The sequence below is a fragment of the Elgaria multicarinata genome, chromosome 11, assembly GCF_023053635.1.
Source record: "Elgaria multicarinata webbii isolate HBS135686 ecotype San Diego chromosome 11, rElgMul1.1.pri, whole genome shotgun sequence".
Taxonomy (NCBI): domain Eukaryota; kingdom Metazoa; phylum Chordata; class Lepidosauria; order Squamata; family Anguidae; genus Elgaria; species Elgaria multicarinata.
The window spans coordinates 17,458,058-17,470,506 of NC_086181.1; the positions used below are offsets into that span (position 1 = coordinate 17,458,058).

The 12,449-nt window shown below is 48.2% G+C and overlaps 1 protein-coding gene across 1 annotated transcript; it reads left to right on the forward strand.

The window, feature by feature from the left end:
- Positions 1 to 3,007: 3,007 nt before the first annotated feature.
- On the forward strand, positions 3,008 to 11,845 carry LIN7B (lin-7 homolog B, crumbs cell polarity complex component). The gene is made up of 6 exons (XM_063137315.1): positions 3,008 to 3,228; positions 3,808 to 3,926; positions 4,536 to 4,607; positions 7,877 to 8,086; positions 9,780 to 9,943; positions 11,172 to 11,845. The coding sequence occupies exons 1-6, from the start codon at positions 3,192 to 3,194 to the stop codon at positions 11,191 to 11,193; spliced, it is 624 nt and encodes a 207-aa protein (XP_062993385.1). The 5' UTR covers positions 3,008 to 3,191; the 3' UTR covers positions 11,194 to 11,845.
- Positions 11,846 to 12,449: the final 604 nt, after the last annotated feature.

A 12,449-nucleotide genomic window follows, 5' to 3' on the forward strand; every position in this document is an offset into this window, starting at 1 on the left:
CAGTTGTGTTAGAAGGGGGATGGGGCAAAGAATTACATATGGTACTATGTCTTCTAAGATCTCTTCAGGTATTGCCCATGGATTTTCAAGCATCTCTTCAGAAGCTTAAACTTGTTTTTAAAATATGAAAGTAGAAATCTTTCAGGAAACTGAATACTGCACTCATACCACTGGGATTCTGTGAAATCACAGTGTACCCTAGTAATATTGACAGCTCAAAGCTAAAGCCAAGGGTTGCAATAAGTAGAGAGGTGGAGACTGTAGGGGTGAGTGATTATGGGATGTGGGGAGAGGCTACATGAACAGAAGCAAAACCTGTTAGTGCCTTTGTTATTACCTCCCCTGAAGGCAAGAAATCTGGTAATAGAATGGTTGGGCTGAGATGGAAACTGTAGGAGTACCTTTCATTGTAGTGATACTTAACTGGGAGCCTACATCTCTTCCAGGCACTTAATATCCCTGCTTCCACTTGCTGCCACCATCACTACTCAGCTGGAGACATTTTCATGGCTTTTTCATATACTACACCTCCACTGCTGCTTAGCTTCATGGAAGGGCAGGCTGTTGCAAGCAAAATTTGGCAAGGAGGCAAGCCTGATACAGCAGCTAGCCGAAACCTGAGGCTGGAGGACAGGCTTGAGCAAGGCTGACAGAATCAGCAGCAGGCTGTGTGGGTGAAGTGTATATGGAGGCTGTGAGCATGGGAGAAGGAACTGTGCTCTGCACAGCAGCCCCATCTGCTGGTCTATGTCTGAGCTATTTTAATACACTAGCCTTCTCCAACCTGGTGCCCTCCCCGTGCTGGCTGGGGAATGATGGGGGTTGTAATCCCAACACATCTGGAGGGCACCAGGTTAGGAAAGGCTGTACTATGCTACTTCTTCACAGCAAGTTTGTGAGACGTTAAACAGACTATCTTTCCCTGCAAGGTCCATATGAGTCACTGGAGATTTGAATCTAGTTCTCTGTCTGTCACTTTAACCACTGCACCACCCCGGCTCCTCTACCCCAAATCGTGGAGTGCAATGTATCTACTCTTAAGTTACCCCTGTAGCTTACCAGAACTTTTTACTGACATGCTACTCAACATATATGTTGTGAAGGCTGATGATGGCTGTGTTAGGGTTGTAAAGGAAGAGCGCCCAGCAACCTGCTGGATTCTTAAGGAAAAGGGTAGGAATACATGGGATTAGCAGAATAAAACCATAAGAGCATGCATAAATGTATAAGAACCCAGAACAAGCAAGCTAAAAACTACAACTACAACGTCATATGTCACCCAGACCGAACTCAGCTGACACCCCCTGTTCTATTCACAGGGAAGTCTTTATACTATTCTTTTGGCTCCTTCCCCCCTCCCTTCAGCTTTGATGCGTGGAGTTTCTTCACACCTCCGCCCGGGATGGTTAATCACTCAAGGACACAAGACAGTTACAATCAGCTTGGCTCCAGTCTTCTCCCCCTCATACAGCTGCCTGGTTCTTATCTCCCTTCCTGTGGAACCATAAAATCCATAAATTAAAAGACAAGCCAGTCCCAAGGTCCGGTTAACCCTCACCCCTACCCTTACAAGGGTGACCATATGAAAAGGAGGACAAAGCTCCTGTATCTTTAACAGTTGTATAGAAAAGGGAATTTCAACAGGTGCCATTTCTATGCATAAGAACGTAAGTGCCATGCTGGATCAGCCCAAGGGTCCATCTAGTCCAGCACTCTGTTCATACAGTGGCCAACCAGCCATCAGCCAGGGATGAACAAGCAGGACATGGTGCAACAGCACCCTCCCTTCCATGTTTCCCAGCAACTGGTGCACACAGGCTTACTGCCTCGAATACTGGAGATCGCACACAACCATCAAGGCTAGTAGCCATTGATAGCCTTTGCCTCCAGGAATTTATCCAGCCCCCTTTTAAAGCCATCCAAATTGGTGACAATCACTACATCTTGTGGTAGTGAGTTCCATAATTTAGCCGCTGTGTGAAGTATTTATTTGTCCTGAATCTCCCGCCACTCAGCTTCATGGGATGACCCCAGGTTCTAGTATTTTGAGAGGTAGAAAAATGTCTCCCTATCCACATTCTCCATTCAGCACCTGCTGAAATTTCCTTTTTAATACAACTGTTAAAGATTCTGGAGCTGTCCTTTTCATGTGGTCACCTTAGGTTGTGTGAGAGCAATGTGTGCGTTCACCCGGTGTCAAACTTGTACTTTGCAAACCACTATAAAGTAAGACTAGTTACATAATTAAACCCAAAATAACAAGAAGACATGTAATCCCCTGCTGACAAGTCCAGGGCAGGCAGGCAGGCCTCCCTCAACCAATGCTGATGTCTACACTTCACACTTGGATCCCAGCGTGATCTTCTAAATAAGTCTCCAATGTAGCTGGAGTCCTTTTCTTTGAAACCTAGAATAATTTTTTGCATAAGAGACCATCTCTTATGTAAGAAGGTTGGGCTGGGTCTGATTCTTCCATGGTGTCTGGAAGTTGTGGGTTGAAATAGTCCACATCCTGTGAAAGACAAGATGCAAAGTTTAATAATATAATATGGGGAGGCAGGTTGGGTAGGTTTTCCTTATGTAAATACCTCTCAGGTTGGGAAAGGATGTTGCTCCATATCCTGTGATAGGAAGTGAAGTGTGGGATGTGGTTTCTTGTCACCTCGATTTACTTGTGTGAACAGCATCTGTGTCGTAACAGCTGTGGGCTGGTCATGGAACATGGGTTTAAGCAGCCTACCCCAAACCGGTGCGTTCCAGATACTTTTGACTTCCTGACCATTGGCCATGCTGACAGCTGAAGTCAAAACATCGGGGGGGGGGCACCAAGTTGGAGGGGGGGCTGAGATAAGGTAAGAGAGGGAATGGGGCGAGGGGCGCTGGATGAGAGAGATTTTTTGGGGGGTGTATAGGGTGGGGGATCCTACTCCAGGAAAGCTTGTGGCACCTGGGCGATTGCGCCCCACCCGTTCCTTTTGCAGCACGGCCGTGCCCCCCCCCGCCCCACCTGGCCTAGATCGTGCCCAGGAGGCGAGGGGGCCGGGCGGGGCACCTAACGCACGTGCCCAGGCAGACACGCGCACCAGAGCTGCGTGTCAGGTTGCAAATCCCGTACGCAGTAGCTCCTCTTCCCTCCCCTCCGCTTTCCACGCTTTGACGTGCGAGACGGCGGTGGGGCTTGGGGCGTGAAGATGGCAGCGCTGGCCGAGCCTCTGGGGCTGGAGAGGGGTAAGCACCGGGCAGGAGGAGGGGGGGGGTCGGCTGCATCCTCGCCGAGTGCAGGTGTTGCATCAGATGTGTCCGGAGCGGGAGGGATGCCCTGGGGGGTTCCCATAGATCGTGGGGGAGGGGGAGGAAATGGAGACGAATCGGGGGCTGATGACCAGCCAAGACCGAGGCAGAAGGGGGCTGGTGAGAGTGAGTAGACCATTGCGCTTCCCACCCGCGACGTGGGAAGAGCTATCTTGGGGGATGCGCGAAGGATCAGCCCATCAGATAGACGCGCGCGGCTGGCGGTAAGGGGAAGGTTTTTGTTGCTCCCTCCTGGAAGATGGAGGTGGCGCCTGCGGGCCCCTATCCTTCCTCGCATGGCTGCTGAGCAGATTAGTTGAGCTGCTCCCTGGAAGAAACTGGATCAGATCTTCCCTGTTCACCTCCTCCCACCCCCACCCCATTATTTATCTTCGGGAATAAAGAAACTGGAGGTATTTTGTGTTGGGGGGGGGGAGGGAGACTGGGGCGTTCAGCATTCCTCCCCCTCCTCCGTTGGGCCCCCAACGCTGCCTGCCCTCTTCCCCCTCTTTGTAGATGTGGCCCGGGCGGTGGAACTGCTGGAGCGACTGCAGCGCAGTGGGGAGGTGCCCCCCCAGAAACTCCAAGCCCTTCAGAGGGTGCTGCAGAGCAAATTCTGCTCTGCCATTCGCGAGGTGAGAGAGAGAGAAGGTCGGCCTATCTTCCCTCGCCCCTGCCCTCCGGATCCTGCAGAGACATGCCTGCCTTTCTTCTTTTCCATTGGTTGCCTCATGGGCTTTGGTCGCCAGCTCACCTGTCTCCTCACATTGCCCAGAGCCCCTGCCCCTTTTCTCCCTTTGACATCCCCCTCTCCCATATACTTATTTTTATTATTTTATTTATTTATTTATTTATTACATTTTTATGCCGCCCAATAGCTGAAGCTCTCTGGGCAGTTCACAAACCTCTTCGTCAGCCAGTCCTTCCCACCCTGCAACAGCCTATAATTCTTGAATATTTGCATCTACGTCACACTCAGCCTCTCAACTACCCCCACCCCACCCCACGCAATTGCCTTTGCCTCCTTTCCCGCTATTTTGTATCCCCTCGTGGTCGGTATTTCCCAGCGTTGTGTCACCGCTGTGCCTTTTCAATATCTCCTGTGGGCCTCTCTGTGCTCCCCCGTCACTCTGCCCGAAGCTGACGCCCTATTCAAGCCTGTTTGTTAGCTTCTGTGTTCCACATGGTGTCACCCTTGTTTCGCAGACGTTCTCCCTCACCCCTCTTGTGTCTCTTCTGGGCAGGTGTATGAGCAATTGTACGACACGCTGGACATATCAGGAAGTCCTGAGATCCGAGCGCACGCCACGGCTAAGGTACCACCAGAACCCTGTTGTTATGCTTCCTGTGGTGTGCCCGACCCCCATTCCCCATACTTGTTCAGGCTATACAGCACAGGTGGGCAGAACAGAGATCTCCACGTGTTTTTGGCCTCAATTCCCAGATGTCCCTGCCAAGATGGCAAGTGGTCAGGAAGGCTGGGAATTGAGCTCCAAAATATTTGAAAAGCTACTTTCTGCCTCTATGCATCAGTCTTCCCCAACCTGTTGCCCTTGAGATGTGTTGAACTACAACTCCCAGCATCCCCAGCCAACTGGCTGGGACTCTGGGAGTTGTAGTCCAATACATCTCGAGGGTAACAGGTTGGGGAAAGCTGCTGCACATAGTTATACATAGTGCCTTATGATATGTGTATCGTATATATGTGTATACGATACATATATACGTATAGGATATATGTGCCATCATGCCTTACAGTTTTCTCCAAATGCCCTTTATGCGTGTTTATATGTTTGCAAAGGAGAGGGACTTTTTTGTGGTGTCACCATGGTTTTGGAACATCCTCCCAAAAGAAGTGGGTTTGAAGATAACATAAAAAAAATCCCTGCACCAGATTTTTAAAAATATTTGTCAAGGTATTTTAAACAGTCATATTTTTTCTGCCTAATTCTGTGCGTGCATGCGTGTGTGTGTGTGTTTTTTTAAAAAAATCTGCCTGTAGTTTATTCCAATAAGTTGTGGATGCTTTGATTGTGTTTGTATTATTTTATTTATAGTGGTATGATTGGTTTTGTTCATGTGTTGATAAACCGGCCACCCTGGAACCCATCTGGACGAATGGCAGTTTAGCAATCTTAAAAACTGATTGATTGCTTAATTAATGAAAGATGTGGAATTTCTAGCAACAAAACATAGTGATGGCCACTATAGTGAGGTAAAAAGGATTAGACAAACCCATGGAGGATAGGATGATCCGTGGCTGCTAGTCAAGATGACCATCTATAGGTACCCTCTGGGTTCAGAGGCAATAAGCCACTGTATACCAGCTGCTGGGGGCAACAAGAGGCTATTGCCCTCATGTCTTGGCTGTGGCCTTCCTAGAGGCATTAGGCTGGCCACAGTAGGAAGCAGAATGGTCACGCTCTTCTTTTGTTCCTTAGAACTGACCCCCAGATTTCAGGCAAGATGAAATATTTGCTAGAAACTGGCTGGGGTTGTATCCAATTTGTATTTACTTATTTATTAATAGCATCTTTCCCCTGTTCTGCAGCCCAAAAGACTCCCAGAGCAATCTTATATAAGATTGATAAAAACAATAACAAGCAAGTCTGCAAGCTTTCAGTTGGGGGGGGGGGGATGACACAGAAAGAAAGAGAGGGGAGGAGGAGAAATAGGAGGAAGATGGTGGGGAAAAGGTTTGCATGCATGTTGTCCCAGGGTGCCACATTCCTTCTGCTGTGTCTCTTGTACATCTTTTGTTTCTGTTCACTTGTTGTGGGAGTACTGTGAAGCGTACAGAATTCAGCCCCAGAGCTGAATTCCATTGTGAAGAAGCTCTCAGTGGCTGGATTCTAGTGGTGTTCGGACGAAAGGCAAAAGGGCAGGGTCAAAAATGCCAGCTTATTTTCGCTTAAAGCTCTTATTGCCAGTAACTAAGCCTCAGGAGAGGCAGTTCAACTTTTGAAAATGGGTTTTAAGTAAAACGTGCACGAAAGCTGGGAAACCACCCAATGATTGGTGGTTGAGGTAAAGGGGGCAGGGCCAGAGAAAGGGTGGGGCGAACTGGGGAACCCCGGTGGGCCAAATAGGGATTCCAGGAGGGCCGGATTTGGCCCCCAAGCCTGAGGTTCTGCACCCCTGGTGTGACGCATTGCAGCAAGAGTTGGTGCTTTAAGATAGACTAGGGAGGCTCTTCCACAGGTACCATTGGGTCATCCTGTTGACAGCAAAGGAAAGAGCCTTCTCTGTTGTGGAACACGCCAATCATGGAACACCCTCTCCACAGAGGTGTGGCTGGTGCTGGCATATTCTTTTCCATGCCACGTCAAAACCTATCTGTTTGCCAAAGCACTTTAAACTTTATTTTAAGTTGGCTGATATGAGCTTGCTATTTTATGTATTTCCTGCCTTGTATTGCAATAGTTCAGCCTTATCCAACCTGCTATCCTCCATGCTGGCTGGAAGATGCTGGAAATTGTAGTCCAACATTTCTGGAAGGTGCCAGGTTGGAGAAGGATTATATATATATATATATATATATATATATATGTGTGTGTGTGTGTGTGTGTGTGTGTGTGTGTGTGTGTGTGTTATTTTGATTGTATATCATAAAAGTATTTTAAATTTTTCTATACTGTCTTGCTATCGTAAGATGAAGGATGATATAAAAGTGTTTCTAATAAATAAATAACAAAATGAAGGGTGAGTCGAAATACAATGAAAATCAATGGAATTGCAATGCAAGGGGAATGGTGTAAGCCAGTGGCACCGATATCAGTGGGGTGGTGAATTCTCCCCAGGTTTCAGTCAGAACTCTAAAGGAGTGATCCAAATTGCAGAGCTTCTGACTGAAACCCAGAATGGATTCACTGCTCTATTAACATCGTAGCCACCAGCCTCCACTGGTGTGGATGTATTTTTTCTTTATTTATTACATTTTTATACCGACCAATAGCCGAAGCACTCTGGACGGTTCACAAAAATTAAAACTGCGAAGAGCATAATAAACCAACCAACAATCTAAAAACCCAAATACAAAATGCAATATAAAAAGCACAACCAGGATAAAACCACACAGCAGAAATTGATATAGGATTAAAATATGGAATTAAAACAGCAAAGTTTAAATTTAAGTTAAATTAGGTGTTAAAATACTGAGAAAATAAAAAGGTCTTCAGCTGGTGACAAAAGGAGTACAGTGTAGGCGCCAGCCGAACCTCTCTGGGGAGCTTGTTCCACAGCCGGGGTGCCACAAGAGAGAGGCCCTCCTCCTAGTAGCTGCCTGACTCACTTCCTTTGGCAGGGGCTCACAGAGAAAGACCTCTGTGGATGATCTTAAGGTCCAGGCAGGTACATATGGGAGGAGGCGTTCCTTCAAATAACCTGGCCCCAAGCCGTTTAGGGCTTTGAATGTTAGTACCAGCACTTTGAATCGGGCCTGGACCTGGACTGGCAGCCAATGAAGTTGTGAAAGGACCGGCGTGATGTGGTCTCGCTGGCCAGTCCTTGACATTAAAAAAAAAGAAGCTTGTGTACCATCACAGCTGCTGTAAACACTGACTTTGACTCTCTTCCCCCTCTGCAGGCAACGGTGGCCGCCTTTGCCGCGAGCGAGGGCCACGCGCACCCCCGCGTGGTGGAGCTGCCCAAGACAGATGAAGGCCTGGGCTTCAACATCATGGGGGGCAAGGAGCAGAACTCTCCCATCTACATTTCCCGCATCATCCCAGGAGGTGTGGCTGATCGCCACGGAGGGCTCAAGCGAGGAGATCAGTTGCTGTCGGTTAACGGCGTGGTGTGTATCAGGGGTGGTGGTGGCAAGAAATAGGGGAGGCTTTGTGGTAGAAGAAGGGTGTGTGTGTGTGTGTGTCATGGTTTTACTCCAGGACTCTATCTCAGCCTTTCCCCCAACTTGAGATGTCTTAGACTACAACTCCCATCACTCTTTGCCAGAATGGCCAGTGGCCAGGTACATGGGAGTTGTAGTCCAACATACCTTGAGGGCACCAGGTTGGGGAATTCTGCTCTATTTGGATGGGGAATTGATGACTCTGTTATTGGACAGGCTGGTTGACCAGTTCCTGCTTCAAATGTGTGGTCAGCCCTGAACTTGTTGGGAGACGTGGGGTAAGCTGGCCAGTGTTTCCCAGATGTGGATTGTCAAGCAGGGCCGGTTCCATGTTTCAGGGAGGCCCTCTTATATCTGTGGGCCCTGGTGAAGCAGCAGCGGCAAGTAGCCGTGCTCCAGTCAGCATTGGATCGCTTTCATGGCCACCAACCTAGAATCCTTTAAAAGGGGATTAGACAAATTCATGGAGGATAAGGCTATCAATGGCTACTAGTCATCATGGCTAAATATTACTTTCAGTATCAGAGGGTTTCCGTATGCAGGTTGCTGGGGAAGATGACCATGAGGATGTTATTGTGTTCATGTCCTACTTGTAAGTTTCCCAAGGGCCGCTGTGTGAACAAAATGCTGGACTAGATCCAGAAGGGCCCCGTCTTCTGTTCTTAGTGTCACCCCAGGGCATTGTGGGAAATCAGGGGTGTGTGCCATTTTAATTTCCCACAATGCTTCAGAGTGACACTACATTGGAGACATTGTGGGAAATTAAAATGGCGTCTCCTCTGAACACAGCTTCCCTTTACTAATCAAAGTGCTGGGGAAGAAATATTTAAACTTGTACTTGTGGTGGTGTAAACAGGGGGCCCAGCAGGGACTTTGGGGCCCTGACAGATGCCTTAGGACGTTGCACACTGATGTTGGGTCTGAGATTTAGTAGGTGAGCCCTGTGAATGATTCAGGAGCACCAGGTTAAGCAGGTGTAGATCTGGTCACTGCCTGGATGGGTGGCCACCAAGACCGCCGTGTAAATAAGAACTGGTTTTAAATACGATAACTAGCGAATGAAATGCCCTTTAGCAGTTATTAATAACATAGATGTGTTTGTTTAGTGAGGGGTTCTAGAATTCTCAAAAAAGGGAAAGGGCGAGTCCTTGGGTGGATTGTAAGTATTTCAAAGGTTTTGTGGAATGTGATGGAAGTATTCCAGTATTGCAGCTGACCTTGCAGTTCACTGGCTGGGGATGCTGATCCTTATGAAGCCAAAATGGCACCACCCAGTCACAAGAGGGAGGTGTCAACAAGCTTGGAATTAAAAAATGTCTATTGGGAAAAATACCCAAAGGAGAGGGTGGGGGCATCAAAACAGCTGGAGGGCTATGGGATCTGAGCGACTCTTGGGGAAAATGGAAAGGGGAGGGGGGATGAAATGGAGTTCCCTGGAAGCGGGCCTGGCTGGCAGGCACCCTCAATAGGAGCACTCCCACTGCAACGTTTTGATGCCAGTTATTCACATTTACACAACTAGGACTGCTTCTCGGTGACCCTAACCATGATGATGGGGATGAAGGGCAGAGTTAGGGGGCTTGCACAGGATGAACCCTTCTGCCTTGATCCCGTTGCATGTCTGTCTTTTCTTCCGCAGAGTGTGGAGGGTGAGCAACATGAACGGGCGGTGGAGCTTCTGAAAGCCGCACAGGGCACCGTGAAGCTGGTGGTGCGCTACACGCCCAAAGTACTTGAAGAGATGGAGGCACGCTTTGAGAAGATGCGGACGGCGCGGCGCCGGCAGCAGCACAACAGCTACTCGTAAGTGTGATCCGCGAAACGGACGCTTGGAACATTGACTCCCCTGGAGAGGGGATAGAAGGAAATGGTAGTTTTCAAGGATAACTGGCCCACTTGGGGTTCCCATCCAGCCCTCTGGAGTTCCCTAGCGGGCCATGTGCTTTCCCCTGTCCGCTAATTGTTTGGGGGCTTCCTGGCTTTTGTGCAATATTTTCACAAATTCTAAAAGGTTGAAATGCCACCCTTAAAAGCTCAGTAAAAGCTTTGAGCTACGATGTGCTGGCATTTTGGCCCTGCCCCTGAATGTGGCCCCTGAGAGCTCCGAAATGGAATTTGGTTTTTGGGCTGAAAAAGGTTTGACACCCCCGTTTAGGGCTGAAGGTTGTGGAGAGTCATTTTGACACTGCTTTTGTGGAATAATCCGGAGTCAGAAGTCCTTGTCATAGAATCATAGAATAGTAGAGTTGGAAGGGGACTATAAGTCCATCGAGTCCAATGCAGGAATCCACCCTAAAGCAATCAACTGCAAATCACCCAGGGATCTACCAATGAATTAGAGCTCCCCTCTTCCTTCCAAAGCCATGGTCCCAATCTGGATTACCACCACCCCATCCCACCCCTGCAGCTGCAATTTATTTATTTTATTTAAAATATTTCTTGGCTGCCTTTCAGGGCAGAAGTCCTCACAAGGTGGCTTCAAAAACCTTTCACGCACTTGCTAATCCTGTGAAAGGCCCGCCATCTTGTCTGGCCCCCAGTTGAGTCACCAGCCAGTTGTCAGATTTAGGGTGGAGTTGAAGCTTCGTCTGGAACGGAAATGTAGCAATCGCTTGCACCTCAGCAGGCAGTAAAACAGATCTGTGGTTGCTCAACTCCAAATCGGAAATTCAGATTTTGAAACCTTCCCACTATCGGATAGCCATGGGCAAATACAAAACAAGAAATGAATGGGAATTCCTTCTGGTTGTGTGTTCCTCCAAACAGACCCTGGAAATCAACATTTGATTGTCTTGACACATGCAGCTGGGGAACTGGGTGTGTGTGTGGTGGCAGCATGGAACGGTGGTGGTGGGGGAACCCACCCCAAACACAACACCTTTGTGAAGTCCGTCAAATTTACCAAATCCAGACACAAAAGGGGGCCTTCACTATTGGTTCCTACTTAGGGTTGACGGGGAGGTCTGGCCATGTTGCCTCCCTGATCGTTCTCATTGTTGGCATTTCCTCTTCCTCTCTTTTGTTTCCACAGATCCCTGGAGTCACGAGGATAATTCGCTTCGTAATCTGGTTGCTTGGGCTGCCCGGCCTGTGACTCTTCCTTCCCCACCCTCCCCTCCCTTCCGCAATGGTTTTATCTGTATAGCAGGAGACATATTTATCTACCTTCCTCCCCCTTGTTTGGGAGGTGGGCTTTTATGTACAGTATTTATTCTCCACATTCCTCTTATTTAAAGATGTTCTATGTGAGTGACTTGTGTGTCTGTGCGAGTCCGTACCATTGGTGAAACTGGAGAGAGCACCACAAAATTGCCCAAGAGGACTGCCCTCACCCGTGACGTACAGGGTATTGAAAGAGGAAAATGGGGACAGCCTTGCATGAAACGCCTTCCGCTCTAGAACCAGGCTTCATCTCCACTGTGGGTGTGAGGGATCCCTGTTTAACCAGCCCCCTTCCCCACCCTAGAGGGTTGCTACACATTTGGCCCAGGAAGAGGGTAAACGTAATAAACAAGCAGCCCTGATGGGAAGGAGCCAGGGCAAGGTAATAATGGATAAAGCGTTGGGATTTTGACTTCGATTCAAATCTTATCATATTATTCTCTCTCTGCCTCACCTACCTCACAGGGTTGTTGTGAGGATAAAATAGTGAAGACCATTGTATAGTGACCCGAGTTTTTTGGAGGAAAGGTGGGATATCGTCATCTATTATTATTATTATTATTATTGGGTGGATGGGGAAAGAAGATTGTCCCAGAACTCTTAAAGTGACAACTTTCCTAATCCAAACCAATTTTCCCTTTAGCAATCTGTGTTAGAATGTGAAACAATTTTTTAAAAAAACAGGTTGAATTTTGATGTGGAAACCCCCAAACCTCTCCCCAGTTTCAGCCACAGAGCTCACTGCCTATCTCTGGGTAACTTGTGTGTGCTCAGCCTTGGTTTCCAATCTGTAAAATGGGAACTGAGTTGCGTTGAGGCTCCAGGAGATAAAGACCTTCCTGGACTCCAAAGCACTATGGGAATTGTGAATACAATGACGTGTAAATAATGTGTATTCAGATTATATGGATCTCTATTCTACGTTTCTCTTGACAGGCTTCTAAATCCTTTTCTGTTGAAGGCTGCATTGTCCTGTTAATAATGTCAGGAGCCAAAGCCAACAGCTGAGTGGGTCCAGCCTCTTTCCACTCCTTTTTTGGCCATCACTTTTTCCTTCCTGCCCACCTAGCTGGCAGGGGAGGGGCAGACAGCGCTTGCCACAAGTTGCCAACCCTGGGTGCTGTTCACTTTTTCAGCGCCATCAGAG